Consider the following 19,809-nt stretch of genomic DNA (forward strand, 5'->3'; position numbering starts at 1 on the left):
ATGACGTGCTGCATTTACAGGACAACCTATCCCACATAGCAGAAGGCTGGCTGTTAAAGCGGTTGGCCCCCACATTGTAAAAAAATCCTCTTTGGGCTTTAAAGGTGATGTAATGGCCCTGTAATGGGCCCATGGTTCATACACCATAAAGCAGTGCAGTGCCGACTTGCGCACCTTTTTCCACGGAGCAATAATGCAGCAATAGCAAGCGCAGGGCACACTCAAGATGCAAGCAAACTCTAACAAGCAAGTCCAATACAATTAGCGTCCAAATCCTGCGTCATGTCAGTAGCGACCACCAATTCCGGTGACGTACTAACGTCGATTCCAACATCCAATGACGGGAGTCAACCAAGGGCTGACAGCCACCCCTTGCTGCAAATTTATCGCAAATGCCCTCCCTCTCTTATTTCAGCTTGGTCAGCAGTCAGAGCTCGCCCACAGCAGTCAGCGCTCTGGTACGGACCGTGTTCCTGCATTCTAAATGACCGTGTCACATATATCCCAGCCACCGTAGCACAAATGCCAGTAACAACACGAGCAGCGCCAGGACGAGCCATACATTAGCCCGCGCCCACTCAAGCGCTCGTGCACCAGAAGCGCGCGCACTCTGTACAACGCTGGCCGTCTTCACCATCATGCGCAGCTGTGTGTCGCTCAGGTTGGACATCTGGTGCGCCATCGCTTCAGCCTGGGCGCGGTCCTTGCACATGCCTGAGGACATCATCATGCTTGCCAAAGCCTCTGGGTCCATGTTCTTCATCATGCGGACCGCCGACTCCATCATCTTTGGATCGGACAACATCGATGCCATAGCGGCATCGGAGCTGCCGCCGCCGCCCATAGCGGCCAACCCTGTACCACCGGGGGCGGCGCCACTGCCCATGCCCATATTGGCCGCCATTTCCTGCATGCGGGCGATGTCCTCCGGGCTCATGTTCTTCATCATTTCCCCGGCGGCTGCAGCCATTTCCGGCGAAAAGCCGTCGGCCGCTAACGCCGCCGGCCGGCTAGATGTCCCTGGCCCTGCACCAGCTCCTGCGCCGCCAGCCCCGTGCATCGCAGCTGCCATTTCCTGCATGCGGGCGATATCCTCAGCCGTCATGCCCCTCATCATTTCCGCTGCCATCTTAGCCATTTCTGGCGTCAACTGAACCTTGTCCATGCCAGGTACCATTTTAGACATGGAGGCCAGCTGTTCCGGGCTCATTGCCGCCAGCATCTCTGCCGCCGCCCGAGGGTCCACGGGCGGCACGCCGGCCACAGGTGATGTAACCGCAGCAGCCGGAGCCGGCCGTCCGCTGGCGCTCGCAGCGCCCGCTGCGGCCTCATGCGTCCCTGCTTCACTACTCGCTGCGGTCGCGGTGCTCACTTCAGCCCGCACCTGCTGCTGCTGCTGCATCTTGGACACGGTCTGAATGGCCTCCTGCACCTCCTGCGGCGACATCTGTTTGAAGCTCTCGGCCGCGGCCTTGGCCATCTCCGGCGTAATTGTAACGCCCGGAGGCAGGCCAGCAGCACGGGACATTTCCTGAAGCTTCTCGGGGTCCAACGAGGAAAGCATCTGCAGAGACGCGGGATTGTGGGGCAACAAACCCAGGAAACGAGCTCTGTGCACCGGAACAATCCAGTCTATGCCTACAGCAACAGGAACAGGGATAACTTCCCACGAGACGTGCATATCAGCCACACAACTTCCAGTGCAGGCAATGCTTGCATGGGATCTTGTACGTGCAAGTGTGGTAAAGTGCCTTGCGTGGTGACCTTGACTGGGAAAAGGGCCCTAAGCACGCCTTGGCCAGCGTTGTCCATCCCTAGCCAGTATATATCCTGGGACTCCCCCGACCCCCAACCTGGCCCATGGTAGCGGCCATCTCCGGCTTCTGCGCCATAAGATCCGCCAGCCGCTTCATGTTCTCCGGGTTACGAGCTGCATCCGGGCCCCGCAGGTCCGGCGGCAGTTGGGCCTGGAGTAAGTTGGATGTTGAGGTTGGGTGGCGTGTCGCGTTGTTAATGCAATTCACAATCCATCGGCCAGGTCCATCAAGCTGCTTTTACTTCCATTTTTGGTAAGTTTTGTGAGATAAATTTACTTTAAAATGGCATTAGCCGCCCTTCTTGCAGCATGGCCCCTGAGGTAATAGTCCCCGGGAAAACAGACGCCTGATACAATATCCCGAGTCCTCAACGACAAGGAGGTCAACTACACAACAGCATTAATGAGCCAAGGAAAAGACGATAGGTGTGACACACCTGGCGGGACCCGCACCCCATGCCTGTCCAGCGGACCTGTCACAAACGATTGAAGCTGGAAGTTCCTTCCTTCCTTCCTCACTCCATTCCAGGCACAATCCTATTTTCAACGGCCTCCTTCGACCAAATGCATGAATTTCCCCAGCACCAAACATCAAGCGGTAGCCTTCCCCTGTCAGCGCACGCTCTCAGTCTGCAGCAACTCGGCGCGGCACGGCACTCCCTGTCCAGTCCTTCCCTGTCCAGTAGAAGGCGCACCTGCATTTGCGCCACCTTGGCCATGACCTCGGGGTCCATGTTCCCAAGGCCGCTACGAAGGACCCCAGGATCCACATCCATGCCCATCTGGCGGGCCATAGCTCGAAGATTTTCATCGCTCATTCCGCGCATCATGTCTTGAGCCTGGTGCATCATGCACAACGAGGGGCCAGGAGTGCATCAGGGTGCCGAGTAGTGCAGTGCCAAGGACGTGAAGAGTGTTGGACGTAGATGGATGTGCATAGACGTGAGATGTGTACGACGAATGCACGGCACCTGTTTAAGCATCTCTGGGTTGGACCGCAACATCTCAGTTGCCTTAGAAAGCATCTCCGGGGCTGGAGAAGGACGGTCGCTGCTGCTGCTGCTGCCGCTGCCTGACACCGGCGTCAGCCCCGCAGCAGCGGCCGAACCAGATGTCGACGCAGCTGGTGCCGCAGCGGCCGCTGCAGCCGACTGACTGGGCTCCACGCTAGCGGCGCCCGCCACCGCTGCGGGCTTGGCCGCTGCGGCCGGCAGCTTTCCGGCGGCCCTCAATGCACCAATTTGGTCTTTAGCTTCCTGGAGCTTTTCCCGGATTGGCTGCGCTTGCGAGGGGTCCGTCTCCAAGGCCAGCCGCAGCGCCCGTTCCAAGTCAGCTGCTGCATTGACGCAATCCCCGGATCCCAGATACGCCTGGCCACGTCGGTACAATGCCTTCAAGTTATGAGGCTCGCCTGGTAGTGGGCCGGGAAGGGTGTGTCCATGCTTGTCAGTCCTAAGCTTGCCTCAGGTGGTTGCTTCTCATGCTGGTTCCCGTATGGACGTACACGTTACTCAATGGACCCATCTACGGTGCTTCTGGTTTCCTCTCTCACCTGACAGGACCTGATTGCATTGCTCCAAGCATTTGTCAAATTGCTTGAGGTTCAGGTAACAGCTGCTGAGGTTCAAGGTGCACGCGCGCACCAGGTCCTTCGCTTCCTTGCTTGTGAAGGACTCCACGTTGGACTTGGCCCGCTCGTACTTCTCCACCGCTTCCTTGTATGCGCCACGCCCGTGCAGCTGGTTGCCTTCGTTCTTTAACTGAGTGCTGGCCTGCGCCAAGCGACCACATGCAGGCAGGGATGCCATAATGCATCAGCCGCAATTCAGCGCGGGTCCATCTTACGTTCACTACGTCCCTTACGGGGGCATTGCTGGTCCCGCTAGCAAAGCGGGCGTGCAAGACTGGGAAGGGAAGCACCTGTGACCCCTCCCCTCCTATCTTTCTCAGCTCCGCAGATGGTAGGCCCCTCCCGCCCATGTTTTGCCTATGGACCCACATTCAGAACGTACTGCGTACGGCCAGCCACTTGCGCTTGCGCCTGCGCAGCTTGGCTAGCAAGGGTATCGGGATCCATGGACGACAACTGATGTTTGGCACGCTCCCAGTCCTCCGGCTTCATGTCTTTCATTTGAGCCATCGCTTGATTCATCGCGTCCGGAGGCATGTTCCGCATCATGGCTTGGAGCTGCTCCGGGCTCATCTTGCGCTGAAATCGCGGGTCATATCAGTAACCGGGCTGGGTGAGCACATACAGACGGCAGCTGTTTTTCAAGTTCCAGTTTCTTCCATCCACTTGCCACTAACCATTTGTTCCATCGCGAGTTTCATCATATTTGAGTCCATCTTCCCCCTCACTCAACCGCCAGGCGGCGCGTTTCACAGGCGCACCTAGCCCTGAAACGTTCTCGCTATTCAGGTGAAACTTTTGCAGATGAAAAGTTGATTCAAGTACAAAACCTATATATGCATGCAGTTGATAAACCAGCTTCAAATGAGCCAGAGCCAAAACGGGGATATCGAGCTGGATGACAAAGCTTCCTTATGCAGTTCAATTCTACGTTGGAAGTTGCAACATGCAAGGAGTCGCCGTTGGATCTGTCCGTTGTCGTCCGTTCGGACGTTGAGTGTATGATGAAGAACATCCATCGAGCGTATATAGCTTCCAAACACATCCAACCGCGTATTTATAAAGACGGAAACTTGGGGTCGAATAACCACTGCGCATAGGACAGTGTGCGCATCAATAGCCTGCGTTTCATGAAGAGAAACCCATCAGCACAATGATGCTTAAAAGCCGACTCCATTGCTTTGGTGCTCGGCAGCCACGTCTTCGAACCGTGGGCCGACTAACTCCGTGCCGGGTGGCTTCTACAACCCCGCCGCCATCAAAGTCAGCCGCATTCGATGATTTCGTCGATTACATCTTGGTGCTTCAGAAGGACATCCTTAAATCCGCTGAAGTCAGTAGGGAGCCCCTATCCTGGCGACCTGCCTGGTCCCAACGGTCAATTACGTAATACGTGCGCTTGCGGTCCAGGATCTGGAGATTACCCGCGGCCGGCAGTTTGTCATCGACCGCTGGGAGCGCGATGCCGCCAATCCCAACGCTGGTGCGTGTTTCGGAGCACGACGGAATGTGGACAAGTAGGAGCAGTCATAGCAGCTGTAGCAACGTCTTTGTGCTGCACGGTCCGTTTCCTGGCTTTTGGCTTTTTGGTTTTTGCGTCCAGGCTTTGACAGAGATATTTGTATTCCTCAGCCCTCAATTCAAGTCCCGACTGTCAGTCAGCCCTCGTAAAGTTATAAATATGGGGACGCGAGACCGGAACGGCGCTGATAACGGAGCTAAGGCCTTAAATCCCATCGCACAGGGTCCGCTGTACAGTCACAAGCCGGCCACGATTTGGATTGTTGGTTGGTTCCTATGTTTCCTTCCTTCGCATTGGCCAACTCAGCTAAGACCGAATTCCTCATGTCGCTTTAGCCACCGGCCTGCGTCCTGTAGTCTCTGAGGGATGTCAACGATGTAGCTGCGGGCCATGTACCACTCAGTCTCTCGTCCCGTTCCGACGTGCAACCTCATACACCAGGCTACCGACCAACGGTTGCACCGAGAGCTCGAGACCGCTTTCCAGACGTTTCCAGTGCTCTACCGAGCACCGCTGCTGCCCAATCCGACCGCCTCAGCTGGCCCCCCCTCTGAAAGGAGGCCCCTCTTAGACCCCATATGATCCGCTCGTCAGGCCCCTTCCGGACGTCATGCTCTGCCATCCCATAAACTGTTCACCCCCGACCCTCCCTGTACGGACCGAACGATTGCCGTGTGGGTACGGCAGGATACGGCATCACGTGCGTGCTGGACGACGGGGAGGTGCTGGAGAAGGCCGCTGCCAACATCAGTGTGGTGCGCGGGACCCTGTCGGCGCAGCGCGCACAAGCGATGAGCTCGCGGGGCCGCGGTAGCATTGACCCGCGGGGCGGTCAGCCCTATGCGGCGGCTGCGATGTCACTGGTGTTCCATAGTGCGCATCCGCTCATCCCAACCCTGCGTGCCGATGTGAGGCTATTCCAGGTAGGGCTCCCTAGCGCGGCCGTGGGAACGCCAAGAGGTGGAGTCTGCATTCATATACACACAAGAGGAGCTGACCTGTATGTCTGTATGTGTGCCTGTGCATGCGTGCATGTCTGCATGTTTGTATGAATGTCCACGGGTCGCCAGGAACACCACACCCAGGGCCAGAGCTGTGACCTGCCCCCTCTGGCGGGTGGCCGGCCGTCGTGGTGCCCCGCCACGCCCGGTACCCACGCAGGCCGCGTATTGCAGGCGGCCACAGTCGCAAAAGCATGGCGCATGTGCGCATTGCCCCGCTTCCTTTCTCGCGGCCGGCTGGCACACAGGTGGGAGGGGAAGCCTGGTACGGCGGCGGCTGTGACCTGACACCTAGCTACTTGGACGAGCAGGACACGAGAGAATTTCATCGCTTCTGGAAAGATGTTTGCGACGAATACAAACCGGAACTGTACGGCGATCTAAAGGACTGGTGTGACAGGTAGGAATCCCGAATTGCTTACTGGCGGGTGTGCACGAGGAAGAACGTAGTTTGAACGGCGCGCAGTCATTCAAAAGCCCATGGTTCACCGCTTTTTTGCTTACATGCCCAAGGCGCGGGTGTTTCAGGGAGGTGAGATCATGGAATGCTAGGCAGGACATTTCAAACTTTTCGTCGCCTGTCGATGTGTTGGTGCATCGCATTTGTGCAGAGGGGCTCGGTTTCCGTGGGGATCGTTTGCTTAGCGCCCACGGCTGTGTATGTGTATCCCATGTCAGGTACTTTTACATTCCGGCACGCAAGGAGCATCGCGGCGTTGGGGGAATATTTTTTGACGACCTGAGCAGCAACGAGGCGGGCTTCGACGTGGAAACGTTTGTGCGCAAAGTTGGCGACGGCATTCTGCCCAGCTGGTTGCCCATTGTGGCGCGACACCGTGGCGAGCCCTTCTCGGACTCGCAGCGGCAGTGGCAGCTGCTGCGCCGCGGCCGCTACATCGGTGAGGCCCCATGCGACCAGGCCGGAGGGGATGGCGCCTGCCTTCGATGCGAAACCCATGCACTGCACGACTGTCGAGCGAGGCCTTTCAAGTCGCCACCATGAATGAAGCATGTTTGCCCTTGACTCCTCACCTCTGGCAAGGCCCGGTCGCTGGTACCCGCATTCCTCGCACCTGCAGCGGCTCCGACAGCGATGCATGCAGACACACAAGTTGAGGGATGCGATGGCAACCGGGATCTCTTTGCGCCGCACCTGGACACCATGTTGGAACCCAGCAAGGACGCAGTTCCAATGTGCGGCCCCAGACCGTCTGTAGTCCCCTGCCGCCGCATTACTGGATTTACAATAGGATAGCGCCTCGCCCCATCCTTGCGAAATGATGCCCCCATCTGCGCCTGCAGAATTCAACCTGCTGTACGATCGCGGCATCAAATTTGGGCTCGATGGCGGCCGTATCGAAAGTATTATGGTTTCGGCGCCGCCTCTTATTGCTTGGAAGTACAACGTGGTTCCGGAGGCCGGAAGCCCTGAGGACGAGGTCCTCAAGGTGCTGCAAAAACCACGTGCTTGGCATTAGGCTGACCGGAACCGTGTGGGGGCTCCCAGCGGAATGCCGGGGGGCCGTGGGCGCGGGACCCAACCAACCATCTTCTCATGCATTGTGCACGGTGGCTGATACCGGTCAAGTAGGTAATAGGGTCGGCGTTGATAAACTGTAGGGCCATGGCTGACGAATAGACCAGTCGCGGTAGACCCGAAGGGGTCAGGAAAAGTCACGTGCCAGGGGTAGGCGACGTCCTGCGATTTGCATGCCGGTCTGTATCACTGTGGAGCTGCTCGTTGGCTTAATGCAAGGCACCTCCTTCTAGCGCTCCCAATATGTGCCTTGTGGGCTGCTGTCCTAGTATCAAGTCAGCGGGGTTCGTTGCGTCAGTGGAACGACTGACCCTCCTGCTTGGAAGGAGGAGTGGGGGAAGGGTGGCGCGTCATGAAGCGCCTGCTTGGTGCTGGGTGGCGCTTCCTGCCTTGCATGGTAGCCGATGGAAAGGGCGTGTTGCACCAGCCTGCTAATACGGTGGACGGCCTGTTGCTGCGAGGAGCATGACTGCATGACGTACAGTTCAAATGCGCTCGGAGGAGTGTTGCGCTAAGAAATGTTTCGTGCTGTGCTGAAAATTGCTGTGCATGCCGCCAGTGACAGCAGCTACTACGTTGTCGTGCCTGCCGTTAGGCCGGCCGGCAGGCTGGCGGCAATCGTACAAATATATGATGCGAGAGCGGAGCACACCAGACTACCAGGGACACGAACAAACACTTTAGCAAAACATGGGCGGGTTTCGTATGTGCATGAATTATGCATGCTCATTACGCTGCTCACCGCCATGCCTAAACTTATGGAAAGGATCGTTCTGGATATGGCATCCCTTATGCAGCAGTGGAACGACATCTGCCCATCACGTCACCCTGCCTCGCAGCTCGGCTCCCTCGCAGACAGACACAAGGTTGGCAGCAAGAAAATGTCTATCCATGCCACTATGCTATGCCTGATGACATCGTGTACCGGTTACCCTAGTGGTGGGTCAAGAGCGTGTTCTATCTCCTCGCCAAGCTCCGTGAATTTCTTGCACAACCCAAGTGGCCGCCGGTGGTGGAATCGCATCAAACCATTAACCCAAACTCCCGAGTTGCAGAGGTATGTGCCCCCGGAATGTTTGGATCCCAGTTGGCGAATAGTCAACTGATCAATCCGCCTCCATCACCATGGCGACTCTCACCCACGGGGCCCGCACCTACACCCAATCCACCACTGACCTAAGAGCCATTCCCAAACAGAATACCCTCGTACTGCAATGCACAACGCGCTGCAATGCCTGGCACTGCATTTCGCAGCCATCCCCTGAGCTCACACGTAGTCTTCAACTAACCCTGGTGAAGATTAACCACCCTGTAACAACATCAACTAACCCGTCTACATGTTAACAGGCCCGCGGCGCCGCCTGCTCTCATCCCCCATTGCGGCATAACAGTAGCTGGTGGTGCATCCTCGAGAGACCCAGTGACCGCGGACCCCCCGGCGTTCCTCGTGTGTCGCCCGCATCGTGCTATGCTGAGACATACACACACACACACACACACACACACGCCCTCATCCCAAGCACTGCGGCGGCATAAAAACCTCACTAGTCCCGCCAGTCGGCAGCTGTGGGCTGGCCAGTATTTCCTCCGCCCGCTTTCTTGGCGTCCTTGACCTCCTGCACAGATCTGCAGGACCAGGCAAAAAGGCTCGTTGGGAGCAGCGGCGACCGGCACACATTTGACGCCTACACGTGCTATTGCACTACGCTGTTTCCCTCACAAGTAGACACCCAAGACGGCATACTGCGACTTGGGGTCTTCAAGCTTGGCAGCTGGTCCGGGAGTGTGTTCTTGCTTCTGTTGCTTGTTAGGCTACAGGTAGTTACCAGGCCGCTTGGCCCCCCCTGCCCAGCGCCGCGCCCTCTGTACAACCCGCAGCTTTTACTTGCCTGTAGGCAGCCTTCCCGACTGCGCTCTGCTCAAACTGCTTTTGCCTCTGCTCTGCCTGCGGGGCATCCGGTGTGTGCAGCAGTACTAAATATTAGGAACAGCCAAGCTCCTGTAAGCTTTAGGTGTGCTCACCCGTTCCGCCGCTAAGAGGCGGGCCGCCCGGTCCTTCTCGGTCTCACCAGATCCACCTTGTGCGCTCCTTGGGTACCGGGGCACCGAGAACCAAAGGGGTGTTGCAAAACGTCAGGCGCTTGAAATCTAGCGCATGACATATCGCATTGTACCCTTACCCCTGAAAAGTTGCGTACCCGCCTTGTCCTCCTTTGTTGGGCTTGTCTCCCTCGCAGCAACCACAACAATTGCCCATAATAATTGTGAAGCTTTCAGGCCCTGCTCATCCAATGTAAAATTTACATAAAGGGCTTAAAGTGTTTCTAAATGATGCAGTGGAACCTGCCTGAAATGAACAGTGAGGCCTTGACAACACTACGCGATTTGCGTTCCCGACCAGCGCACAGAGCTTGTCAGCTTCCCCCAAAGCCTGCAGTCCTGCTTTTGGTTTCAGTTTTTAGTTGGGAACTGCCAAACTCTTGTGTCCCCGTACTTTGTACGGAACTGGACGAAATCTAAGACCACCGGGGCTTCTATGGGTGTCGCCACTGCATGAACTTTAACATAGAGAGCTTTACATCACAACACTAGACCCGAATATTGCTTGCATCGCAAAAAATATTGCTTTATTATTTTTCCAGTTCTAATTCCTTACTCTCAGCCCCTAGGGTGTTTTAAGGTTCGTCGTTTAAGGTGCTATTGTTGATCAAGTGTAAGACGTTTTGGCTGCTGTGGGTCCTGTCACTGCCATGCCGCCCCAGCCCCCGCCACGCTTGGGGTGAGTGATGATGGGTGCCCCACAAAGTATGTCAAATAACATCAAATGATGAATATTGAACGGCCTGCCACTTACGCAGCTACCGCTCTGGCAAGCCAAACTTTGTCGATGAGTCCTTGTTCGGCAGCAAAAAGCCTGAGCGCTCGCAGGTAATACGCTCTTGACGCCGCGGGATCGGTGTGGATTTCGCAGCATGGGCAAAAGTACAATGTTTTCGAACTTTATGCTAAGCTAGGGATGCTTCGTGCCGCGGCCTTCCACAGAGCGCGACTGCCGACGGTAGCTCCTTAAAGCTGACGGCAGCGGCCCGGACAATCAGCCCCAAGGACCGCGACGTCGTGACGCTAACGAAGAACGACTTAACACGCATGCTGAAGCCCTCACCGATTATGACCGCGGAGGACGTCGCGGCTGCCAAGAAGGAGGCCGAGGCAAAGCGCGAGCAGCTGCAGGCGGTGTCGAAGGCGCGCAAGGAGAAGATGCTCAAGCTGGAGGAGGAGGCCAAGAAGCAGGCTCCGCCCACGGAGACGGAGATCCTGCAGCGGCAGCTCAACGACGCGACACGCTCACGCGCTACGCACTTGCTGTTGGAGCAGAAGGACGCCGTCAAGAACATGAACCAGATGATGCTGTACTCGAAATGCGTCACCATCCGCGATGCGCAGATAGAGGAAAAGAAGCAGATGCTGGCCGAGGAGGAGGAGGAGCAGCGGCGGCTGGACCTTATGATGGAAATCGAGCGTGTAAAGGCCCTCGAACAATATGAGGCACGTGAGCGGCAACGGGCAGACGAGCGGCGCCGAGGTGCCGCGGTGCTGAACGAGCAGATTAAAGAACGGGAACGCGAGCGCATCCGGCAAGAGGAGCTGCGAGACCAGGAGCGCGTGCACATGCTCAAGGAGATGGAGCGGCTGAAGGAGGAGGAGATGCAGGCGCAGATTGAGAGGAAGCTGCAGGCCAAGTACCTCATGGAGGAGGTGGCAACGGCGAATTCGGAGCAGATTCGGCGCAAGGAGCAGATGAAGGTCCGCGAGAAAGAAGAGGACATGCGGATTGCCGAGTATCTTCTCCAAAAGGAGTTCCGCGAGCAGGTGAGGAGGGCCAGCCAGCACTTTCGAGTGACAGCCGGCAATTATACACCCAAAGCCAGGCTTGTGGCATTGCGGGTTCGCGCATGCCCTCGCCATGGCCCAGGCTTGCAATGTCTTGGCATGAGGTATCCGTTCCCTTTACTATGTCGTTCCGACATGAGCCACCTGAGCCCGCCATCTGGCCCGGTACCTTGGTGTGCCCTTCTCCTGCAAAGTAATGCGGCCGGTAGATCGGACTCCTCGCTTACAATCCTTTCCATCCACCCGCATGCACCAGGCCCTCGCTGCGGAGAAGGAGCGGATAGCAAAGGAGAAGGAGATGGAGGTGGCACGGTTGCGCGCGATGCAAGAGAGGGCGGCCGACAAGCAGGCGGAGCTGGACGAGCTGCGCGCGCGGCGATACCAGGAGGCCAAGGAGCGCGAGTGGCGCCAAAAGGAGCGGGCATATGCGGAGCGGCAAGCGGCCATGCAGCAGGAGCTGGCGCAGGCCCGCACGGCGCAGCAGGCGGCCAAGATCAAGCAGAAGGCAGAAATGGCGAAGCTCGAGCACGACGAGTTCATGCGTGTGCTGGCGGTCAACCGGCAAAAAGAGTACGAGGAGCTACAGCAGGTGAGCGAGCGAAGGAACGGGCTTTGGGGTGGCGCTACTCAACCTATCCATATCTGAGGCAATACCTACTAAGTCCACGGCGTTTCTTCAGGGTGGCAATGGGTGGGAAGATGCTGGCTGTCATGGTACCGGGTGCCATGGGTAAGGCGTATGGGACGAGTGCTTGACACTTTGCACGGTGTGAAATGCAAAAGCCGTCTTTTCGACGTTCTGAGTTAGTCCGCTATAGGAAGAAAGATGCAGATGCGATGCTGCATGACCCAACCAATCGGCCGCACGCAGGCACACTGCAGGATCGTCCATGCTTCATGCACGGGCAATTCACAGTCCGCGTTCTGCGCATCGCGCTGTATACCTGCCTTACTACGTGTTTATTAGCTTGTGCTCGCATGGTTGTTGTCGTCAAGTCGGCTTTCCATGTTTCCGCTTCTGCAGACGGTTAACTCGATGACCCTCAACGCAAAGTACAAGGAGGAGTTGCTGGCCCAGATCCAGGCTAACGACGAGCGGCGCAAGCGCGAGCGCCAGGCGTACCTGGAGGACGGTGCGCGGCTGCGTGAAGCAGCCGAGAAGGAGAAGCAGCTGCTGACCCAGATAAAAGAACGGAAATTGACCGAGCTTGAACAGGCAGGCGTGCCGGGCAAGTACCGGGCTGAGCTTGAGAAGATGAAGGTTAAGATTTAAGCGCCAGTCAGTGTGGTATTGATGTTTTCGGGAGCTGGTTCTGAGGGATATGCTCTGGGTCAGGTTTTAAAACTAAGGGTGCATGGGTTAAAGCGGGGATGAACACGGGTGCCACATGTGCGTGGCATGTACGGGATTGCATGACTTACAGCGATCAGCAATCACGGTGCAGTACGATTACTATTTGTGCGAATGAATGAGTTGCACTGCGCAGGTAGACAGGCCTAGGTTAGGTACATAGTGGGAGACGCCGCAAATCCTTAGACTCATAGGTAGGCCCTAGGTAGGCACTTACTTCAGTGCAATCGCGGCTAACTTAACGCTGCATGCAGATATTCGTTGTACGCTGTGCTTAGAAGACCAGTGACATGACAGATGTGGGTGTCATTGGGGGGAGACGTACGGGGCGCTGTAATTGCGCTCGCAGCAGGGCCAGTAAGCTTTAGGAGAGGCGGGGCGGACGGGCCAAGAAACTGTAGAACAGGGGCGATGCGGCAATGCACGACGGTCTGGCGCTTCCGTCGCTTGGACACAGCAGCATCGTACTGCTTGGGTACTGCGGCACTTAGCTGTCCGTGTGCTGGGAGGCTTATGGCACTGGTGTTGCGCTAAGCCCCTGGAAATTGACGATGGCTGCCAGACACGCATTGATGCGGATGCGGTCCCGCACTGAACCGACTTGCTTGCGTATCACCGTCGGGGCATAAGAATGGGCTGCATGGCTCACTTGCGGTGGTTTCATCAATAATTTGTACATCCAAACGGTACGGTTTGCCGGTGTGTAGGTGACACACATGATCGTTGAGGTGAGAGCCCGGATGGTGTAACCGTGAAGCGATGTTGCGTTATGTTCCTCTCTAGGAATACTATACCGTTGCTCAACAGGCCGTGGGGAAAAAGGCTAGGACGGCTACGGCAGCAGCGTGGTGTTAACAGCTCAGTGCAGCCATGGGATGCCGGTGGTGCGGGAAATTGACCCTTTCAAGCCGTGCCTGCCAACACTTGCCTGCGTATTATACGCCATATAGGTGTGCTTGGTACAGAACGCATGAAGAAAGACCAGGTCATATGGCTAAAAAAGGAATTGGGCCCTGTGCACGCTGCGGTGTTATAGCAGCTCGCTCAGACGCATTAAAAAATTATTGATTTATCGATGTTCATGTCTCCCAAGCCCAAGCTGAGCCATACGGGAAGCATGGTGACGCTGGTGGCTGCCATGCTGCCGCGTTGCCTCCAAAGCGTCGCACCTGCATCGTAGGCTTTATCAGCTGCACAGCAAGGCTCTGGGCTTTGGATGTACACCTTCATCAGTTCTGGCAAGAGCCTGCTTCCGTTACGGTTTTAACAACTACAGCTACATACTCCCGCGGTATGCGGAAGGCCGGTAGTCTTTGATGGAAAATCATTAAACATGTCAACGTGTAAAGCGAAATACATTCCTTAGGACAGGCTACTTGTCTAGCTGCTATGGACCAAAGAGAGCGTCTAGGACAAGCTTGTCTTACAGCCGGTTTAAAGCTCTCCCATATGATGCAACTGTCATTTTCAGCTAAAAATATTACCAGTAGAGGAAAGGGAGGAAGTGAAAATGAGGTAGTTAGGATTGCGCTTTGAACAATCTAAGCTTCCGGGCACCCTGTTTTGAGTTACAAAGCAACGTACTTGCACGGCCATGTAATCTCCTAAATGAAAACTACACAATGTGATGATGAAATGCTTCGCACTGGCTGCCGTATGCTATCCGTACAAGCTTTCTAAGGCCCTTTTGAAGTTTGCACCGAGCATTCAACACCAAATGTAATCTTACATTATTTCTTCTATCTCTCGGTTCACTACCTTTGCCTCGGCTTTTTGGTGTTCGCCTTATTCCCAATGTCTGTAAGCACGTCTGGCCGGTCGACCGGCGAGGACCTGGATTATGTCACTCCGGAGGACATTGCCATAGTGGGTAACGTTAAGCGGTGCACTATTATACTGTCCACCGGAAGGACCTTGCATGCTTTAACCTATCGCTCTTATCAGCAAGCGAGTGCCACGGCTCCATCACGCTTTGGTTCAATTTCTGTGTGCAGTTTCGCCGGACTCTCTTAGCAAGGCGTTTTCCAGGCCTTCAGGTACGCCTGCCGTGTGCTTGCCTCGGGAGTGCTGCGCGCACATATACTGATGCAGCATTTACTCCGGCAGAGTATGTCCGAGGGCGACCTCATTGCGCTCATAAGGGAAGAGAGGAAGGCAACTGGCCGGAAGCTAGTCGTGCAACCCAAGTCACACCCCAAATCCACTTTCACACCACTGCCACCAAAGAGGGAGCAGCCCCAGCCACGGGTCACGCCGTTCGTTCCCACAAACCCCTTCGAGGCAAAGACGCAGTCTGCCCGGGCAAACACAGAGGTAAGGGCAGGGAATGTCAATGTGTAATCATTGCCTCGTATCTTAAGATTTGCTGAGGACGGATATGCTTCATAACCCTGCAGCGCTTCATTGGTGTGGACACCCCATATGAGTCGCATAGAATGGACTTCAATGACGGGCGGACAACGGATGAGGACCGCCGCGTCGCCCCGTTCGTTCCGACGTGTTCGTCTCAGGTAGGCGCGCATGCGCTTGCGGCCAGCCACCTGCGCAAGCAAAAGCACTTCCCACACTGTGCCGTGCTCTCTGTCCGCGGGTTTGTGCATGCAATGTGCTAGTTCAGCGGGCATGATCGGGGAACGAGGCATTTAGCGCTTGGTGTCGGGGGGGCCTAGGTTTACCAATGTCCGGTCGGGGCACGTGCGATCATTCTGGCTGCTCATTTCCTACTCCTAACTAGGCACAGAGACGGCGGAAAAGGCTGAGGATGAGGTAACGCAAAGCTTCTTACCTAGTTATCGAAGGTCCTGTCCTGCGTACTTGTGTTGATGCGTGTGCATTTCCTTGCAACGCCTGCACGTCAAGTCCTCATCCCCTTTCCTTGCTTGGTACGGTGCTACCAATGCCGTTACCCAGACCTGCGCTGGTTTACACTGGATCAAGTCCTGGGCGTGTTCTCAGGGGCATGGATAGCCACGCTTTGCTGTTGCCAACGGTTGGGCTAAGCTAAAGATGCGCTCCGGCTCGGGCTCAAAAGGCTTCTTCGTCTATGCAATGTAATGCAGGCGAAAGACGCGCTTCAAATCAAGTACTACCTCAACAGCCCCATGGCCACAACGATACCGCTGGGTCAGCCTCAGCCGCAATCGGAGCGGAGTCGGGGGACCTCGCGCGGCGGTTCCAGCACCCGGTCCGGGGCACAACGGAGCTGAGGCCTGAGCGCAGGATGGGACCGGAAACCGCTGTGTTAGTGCAGCAGAACCGAAATGTTGATTGCACTGGAAAAGAGCCAAAGTAAACTGCCTCCTTACAATTAAAACAACTTCTTTTATGTGGCATATAGTGCAGGATTAGACAGAGCCATATATTCATTTCCTGGGAACATTGTTAAAGGAAGGGGATGCAGCGGGGGTCAGGCGGGCAAGGGGCGTGCATGTGCACAGGTGGTGCTGCTGTTTCTTGGTGATGCTGATGTACTGCCGTAGGTTGGTTAGATGTATGCTGGAGCTGAGGATAGGATGTGAGCGTCGTGCTGGGCTTGTCAGGCTGCTAGGCAAGATATGGATAAGGCCCATTGTGACGCGGCTGAAGGTTTGAAGGGCTTAGACACAGTCGTCGCAGTAGGGAGTCGAATCGGCTGCCATGGCAATGTCTTCCAAAGCTTAACTCGTTACAGCTTCAGAGCTCCTTTCAGCCATCTGTCAAGCATTCGAGCTAGCTGCCCAGGGAACTGCCCTTTCAATACAGGCGAGGGCGTGACAGCACTTTCGTGAGTTCCTGCGTCCTCACCTGTTCTACAATCTTGTAACACACGCTGTCTCGTCTGGCCATTGACCCTTGGCCAACAAGAGTGATGGAGGGGATGTTGCTCCAGTCGTGCTAAGTTAGCATAACAGCCTTCACATGCTGTAAGGTCATTAGGATCCTAAGGGGAACCTGAGATGTCCAATGCACGTGCACGGATCGTGTCGTACCGGCGTGCTTCAAGACACCCCATTTTTGGAGATGACATGACCTGCACTGATCTCCCCATGACACGGGTGGGTTTGCGTCGTTCCTGACCTGCCGGTCCTGAGGGCCTACGTCCTTGGCCGGCATTGCGCGCAAGGAGCTCCCAGGGCGCCACTTGGCCGCGGGGCCAAAAAAACCCGGAGGTTTAGATCAAGCATGCCGAACCTCCTATATAGGCTGCTCTCCCCTCAATTTCAGGAAAAAATGATATGCCATTGAAATTTTCATCTGTTACGTGCGATCAGAGGGACGGCACGAGTACGGAAGGTAGTCGTACGTACTAACCGCAGACGCCTCGAGACGCGGCTTCGGCATTGGACAAATTTATTGTCCGTAACTTAACTGTGACCTTTTCGCAATTCTATTTAGGTCTCACATTGATATCTTACCACCTTTGCCACGCTCGCGTATCAGTATTGACTTTCTGTTCGAAAGGACCGCGACTTGGCAATATTAAAATTTCTTACATTAGCTTTATATAACTTACCAGCTTAGATTCCATGGCTAAGGGCCTAACGATCAAAGATGCAATCAAAGTCTTCGAGGAACGGAAAGGTATCGCGGCGACGGAAGCAGAGAAGGTAGGGGGCTATTGAAATAAGAACTTGTGTTCGAAAACCAATGCGGTATGTGCTTATATTGAGCCGGGTGCGGATGGCAGGTGGAGCTGCATGGGATGATTCCGCCGATTGAAAAAATGGACGCCACGCTTTCCACCTTGAAGGCCTGCAAGTGGGTGGCAGAAGGCTTGGATAGTGGGATCCGCGTTCCATGGGGCTCGTGTGACTCGCGAATACCCCACCTGCAGACACCTGGCCCTCTCAACCAACAACATTGAGAAAATTAGCAGCCTTTCAGGAATGGAGAACCTACGGATCTTATCCTTGGGGAGAAATTTAATAAAGAAGATAGAAAACTTGGATGCGGTTGCCGACACCCTGGAGGAGCTGTGGATATCGTACAACCAGATTGCGAGCTTGGTAAGAAGGACCATCTGGACCCAAGGGGCACTGTGCAACGGGACGTCTGAAATTCGGATGCTATTGAGGCATCCGTTTTGTTTCTAACCTTGGCTTGCATGTTGGACGCCGTGTCCCCTGGGCACGCCGTGCCTCCTGGGTGAGGCTACCCAAGGGGACATGCCTGGCGCAATCAAGCACCCCAGGCGAAAGGCCGTGGCAATAAAGACCTATATGGCTATGCCCCCGGGGGGTGCTGTGAGGTGGCGGGCGGGGTCTGATTTGTGGGCCCTCGGGCTCCACTAAGTTCCTGCATCCAGTCCTGGGAGATCAAAGCATACGGGAAAAGACGTCCAGGGAAGATGTGGCTGGGTTCTGTTGCGCTTCATTGCAATCCCTAGCCGAGGCAGTGGCATGGCAATCGTGTCCTGACTTCCTGGTGGAGAGATTCAGGTCCGAGGTTGCCGACTAACGAGCGTCGTATTTGGTATTCGGTTATTGCTGATTTGCAAGTCTTAGGCACGCCTCCATTGACAGGCAGGAGTTAGTTGCATCCTCAGGTGGTTCTTTAGATTAGAAACCGAATCCGTGAGCATCAACCGCAGCTTCCCGTCCTATCACTGCCGTTGCACTCAGTTTGCACGACTCAAAAGAAACGTCCTGGCACGTAGTTGACCGAGGCGGGTCGTCGGGTCGTCATCCCGTGGCTCCGGCCCTCCACTGCTGATGTGCGCAGTCCGGCATCGAAAAGCTGGTCAACCTGCGCGTGCTGTACATCTCCAACAACAAAATCGCCAGCTGGTCGGAGATCGACAAGCTCGCCGTACTGGACAAGTTGGAGGATCTGCTGCTTGCGGGCAACCCTCTGTACAACGACTACAAGGATAACAACTCCACCAGCGAGTATAGGGTTGAGGTGAGGGGGCTGCAGCAGGGGTGCGTATGGGGCCTCGCTGACCCAAGGGCTGGTACAGCAAGAGCCGAACCGGAAACGAAGTCCCCCCGGTGTGTATATGTGTGTGTGTGCTTGTGCTTGTGCTGACTACGGATCTAGTCTGTAGGGTTGGATATGTTGGGAGCACCGGAAGCACTGGAAGCCGCCCCATGGCAAAACTATACGCCAAGCTGAAGGGTAGGGCCCGGTGTGTGTTCATATGTGCGTGTCAGCATTGCCCAAGCCTCGCCACTCAGCGACAGTCGCGAAAGCTGCAGGTCATGCAGCTGGTACATGGTGTAGTACACCATCTGCTCCGGGGGAGGGTCGGGGTCGCGCATGTGGGTAAGGCGACGCGTATACCAAGAGGCGTTGGAGCGGATTCACCTCTCCACCTAGTTTGGGCGGCCTGACACCGACCTCTGCTGATTTGCTGCCCGCAGGTTGTGAAGCGCCTACCCAACCTCAAAAAGCTGGACGGCATGCCGGTGGACGTGGACGAACGAGAGCAGGCCAACAGTCAGCGCGGCGGGTAGTGAATAGCTCCAGTAGCCTCATCAGGTTGCCCACAGTCGTTATGACCGGTGCTTTGGGGGAGTTTGCTGATGAGAGCCCAACCGGACGCTTTAATATCTGAAAGGGGCGCAAAATGCTGCATACTCAGGCTTGGTGTTTTGGAACCCTTAAATGTTCATTAAGATGTGATGGGTTAAAACTCTGCCCCATTACAGCGCATTGACACTGTGATGCAGATCACTGCTTAAAGGGCTTTAAGGGCTGAACGCATGTGTGAAATGTGCAGCAGATGTGAGAAGGCCGAAGGGGGTATGGTAATCGAGGTGTACGGCCGGAAGGTTAGTAACCTGACAGACAGTGTGATGGAGTAGTCGATTGTGCGGGATGTGCAAGGGTTCCTGTCCTTTTGGGTTACCAGAATGGTACTCTCGACACCTTACTGCTTGTATCAACAATAGAACTGGGTGCCAAACGGGGGCGAACGTGTAGGGGTACCTACGTGTCGTGCTTATTGGCTGGATGGATATTGAATCGCCGTCCGGAGGCTTACTATTGCTTGTGGAAGGCAGACATCAGCTTTGTTCTAATGTGCTGCCCTTGTTTGTCTCAAGTACCTTATGTGGAGCTTCATTTGCCACAGTATTATG

General features: G+C 55.7%; 6 protein-coding genes across 6 annotated transcripts; 4 read left to right on the forward strand and 2 right to left on the reverse strand.

Moving 5' to 3' along the window:
• Nucleotide 1: 1 nt before the first annotated feature.
• VOLCADRAFT_79055 (uncharacterized protein) lies at nt 2–3,992 on the reverse strand (the record flags this gene model as incomplete). Its single annotated transcript, XM_002946490.1, has 6 exons — nt 2–878; nt 999–1,195; nt 1,385–1,608; nt 2,925–3,227; nt 3,369–3,588; nt 3,816–3,992. The coding sequence occupies 6 exons, from the start codon at nt 3,990–3,992 to the stop codon at nt 494–496; spliced, it is 1,506 nt and encodes a 501-aa protein (XP_002946536.1). The 3' UTR covers nt 2–493.
• Nucleotides 3,993–4,602: 610 nt separating this feature from the next.
• Nucleotides 4,603–7,447, forward strand: VOLCADRAFT_55865 (uncharacterized protein; the record flags this gene model as incomplete). Its single annotated transcript, XM_002946326.1, has 6 exons — nt 4,603–4,779; nt 4,857–4,929; nt 5,656–5,891; nt 6,218–6,369; nt 6,648–6,868; nt 7,272–7,447. The coding sequence occupies 6 exons, from the start codon at nt 4,603–4,605 to the stop codon at nt 7,445–7,447; spliced, it is 1,035 nt and encodes a 344-aa protein (XP_002946372.1).
• Nucleotides 7,448–7,497: 50 nt separating this feature from the next.
• Nucleotides 7,498–9,928, reverse strand: VOLCADRAFT_102959 (uncharacterized protein). The gene is made up of 7 exons (XM_002946491.1): nt 9,854–9,928; nt 9,687–9,786; nt 9,529–9,595; nt 9,392–9,451; nt 9,227–9,318; nt 9,052–9,132; nt 7,498–7,975 (listed from the first exon to the last, which is right to left on the reverse strand). The coding sequence occupies exons 2-7, from the start codon at nt 9,761–9,763 to the stop codon at nt 7,801–7,803; spliced, it is 552 nt and encodes a 183-aa protein (XP_002946537.1). The 5' UTR covers nt 9,764–9,786; nt 9,854–9,928; the 3' UTR covers nt 7,498–7,800.
• A 328-nt stretch (nt 9,929–10,256) lies between these two features.
• Nucleotides 10,257–13,510, forward strand: VOLCADRAFT_102960 (uncharacterized protein; the record flags this gene model as incomplete). Its single annotated transcript, XM_002946327.1, has 5 exons — nt 10,257–10,285; nt 10,365–10,434; nt 10,549–11,376; nt 11,654–11,986; nt 12,422–13,510. 5 exons carry the CDS (start codon nt 10,257–10,259, stop codon nt 12,668–12,670), a joined length of 1,509 nt encoding a protein of 502 aa, XP_002946373.1. The 3' UTR covers nt 12,671–13,510.
• A 1,032-nt stretch (nt 13,511–14,542) lies between these two features.
• On the forward strand, nt 14,543–15,954 carry VOLCADRAFT_86585 (uncharacterized protein; the record flags this gene model as incomplete). Its single annotated transcript, XM_002946328.1, has 4 exons — nt 14,543–14,614; nt 14,840–15,061; nt 15,145–15,258; nt 15,808–15,954. 4 exons carry the CDS (start codon nt 14,543–14,545, stop codon nt 15,952–15,954), a joined length of 555 nt encoding a protein of 184 aa, XP_002946374.1.
• Nucleotides 15,955–17,090: 1,136 nt separating this feature from the next.
• VOLCADRAFT_72671 (uncharacterized protein) lies at nt 17,091–19,761 on the forward strand. Its single transcript, XM_002946329.1, has 5 exons — nt 17,091–17,334; nt 17,415–17,485; nt 17,562–17,733; nt 18,449–18,628; nt 19,090–19,761. Exons 1-5 carry the CDS (start codon nt 17,254–17,256, stop codon nt 19,180–19,182), a joined length of 597 nt encoding a protein of 198 aa, XP_002946375.1. The 5' UTR covers nt 17,091–17,253; the 3' UTR covers nt 19,183–19,761.
• Nucleotides 19,762–19,809: the final 48 nt, after the last annotated feature.

This window comes from Volvox carteri (assembly GCF_000143455.1).
Source record: "Volvox carteri f. nagariensis unplaced genomic scaffold VOLCAscaffold_3, whole genome shotgun sequence".
Classification (NCBI taxonomy): domain Eukaryota; kingdom Viridiplantae; phylum Chlorophyta; class Chlorophyceae; order Chlamydomonadales; family Volvocaceae; genus Volvox; species Volvox carteri.

Coding starts and splice junctions, on each gene's coding strand:
- VOLCADRAFT_72671 (XM_002946329.1), top strand. CDS start 17,254: ATGGCTAAGGGCCTAACGATCAAAGATGCAATCAAAGTCTTCGAGGAA. Junction 17,486..17,561: donor TCCACCTTGAAGGCCTGCAA/GTGGGTGGCAGA, acceptor CCCCACCTGCAG/ACACCTGGCCCTCTCAACCA. Junction 18,629..19,089: donor CCAGCGAGTATAGGGTTGAG/GTGAGGGGGCTG, acceptor TGCTGCCCGCAG/GTTGTGAAGCGCCTACCCAA.
- VOLCADRAFT_102959 (XM_002946491.1), bottom strand. CDS start 9,763: ATGGGCAATTGTTGTGGTTGCTGCGAGGGAGACAAGCCCAACAAAGGA. Junction 9,319..9,391: donor GGAAGGCTGCCTACAGGCAA/GTAAAAGCTGCG, acceptor AACTACCTGTAG/CCTAACAAGCAACAGAAGCA. Junction 9,133..9,226: donor GCCGTCTTGGGTGTCTACTT/GTGAGGGAAACA, acceptor CTGGTCCTGCAG/ATCTGTGCAGGAGGTCAAGG.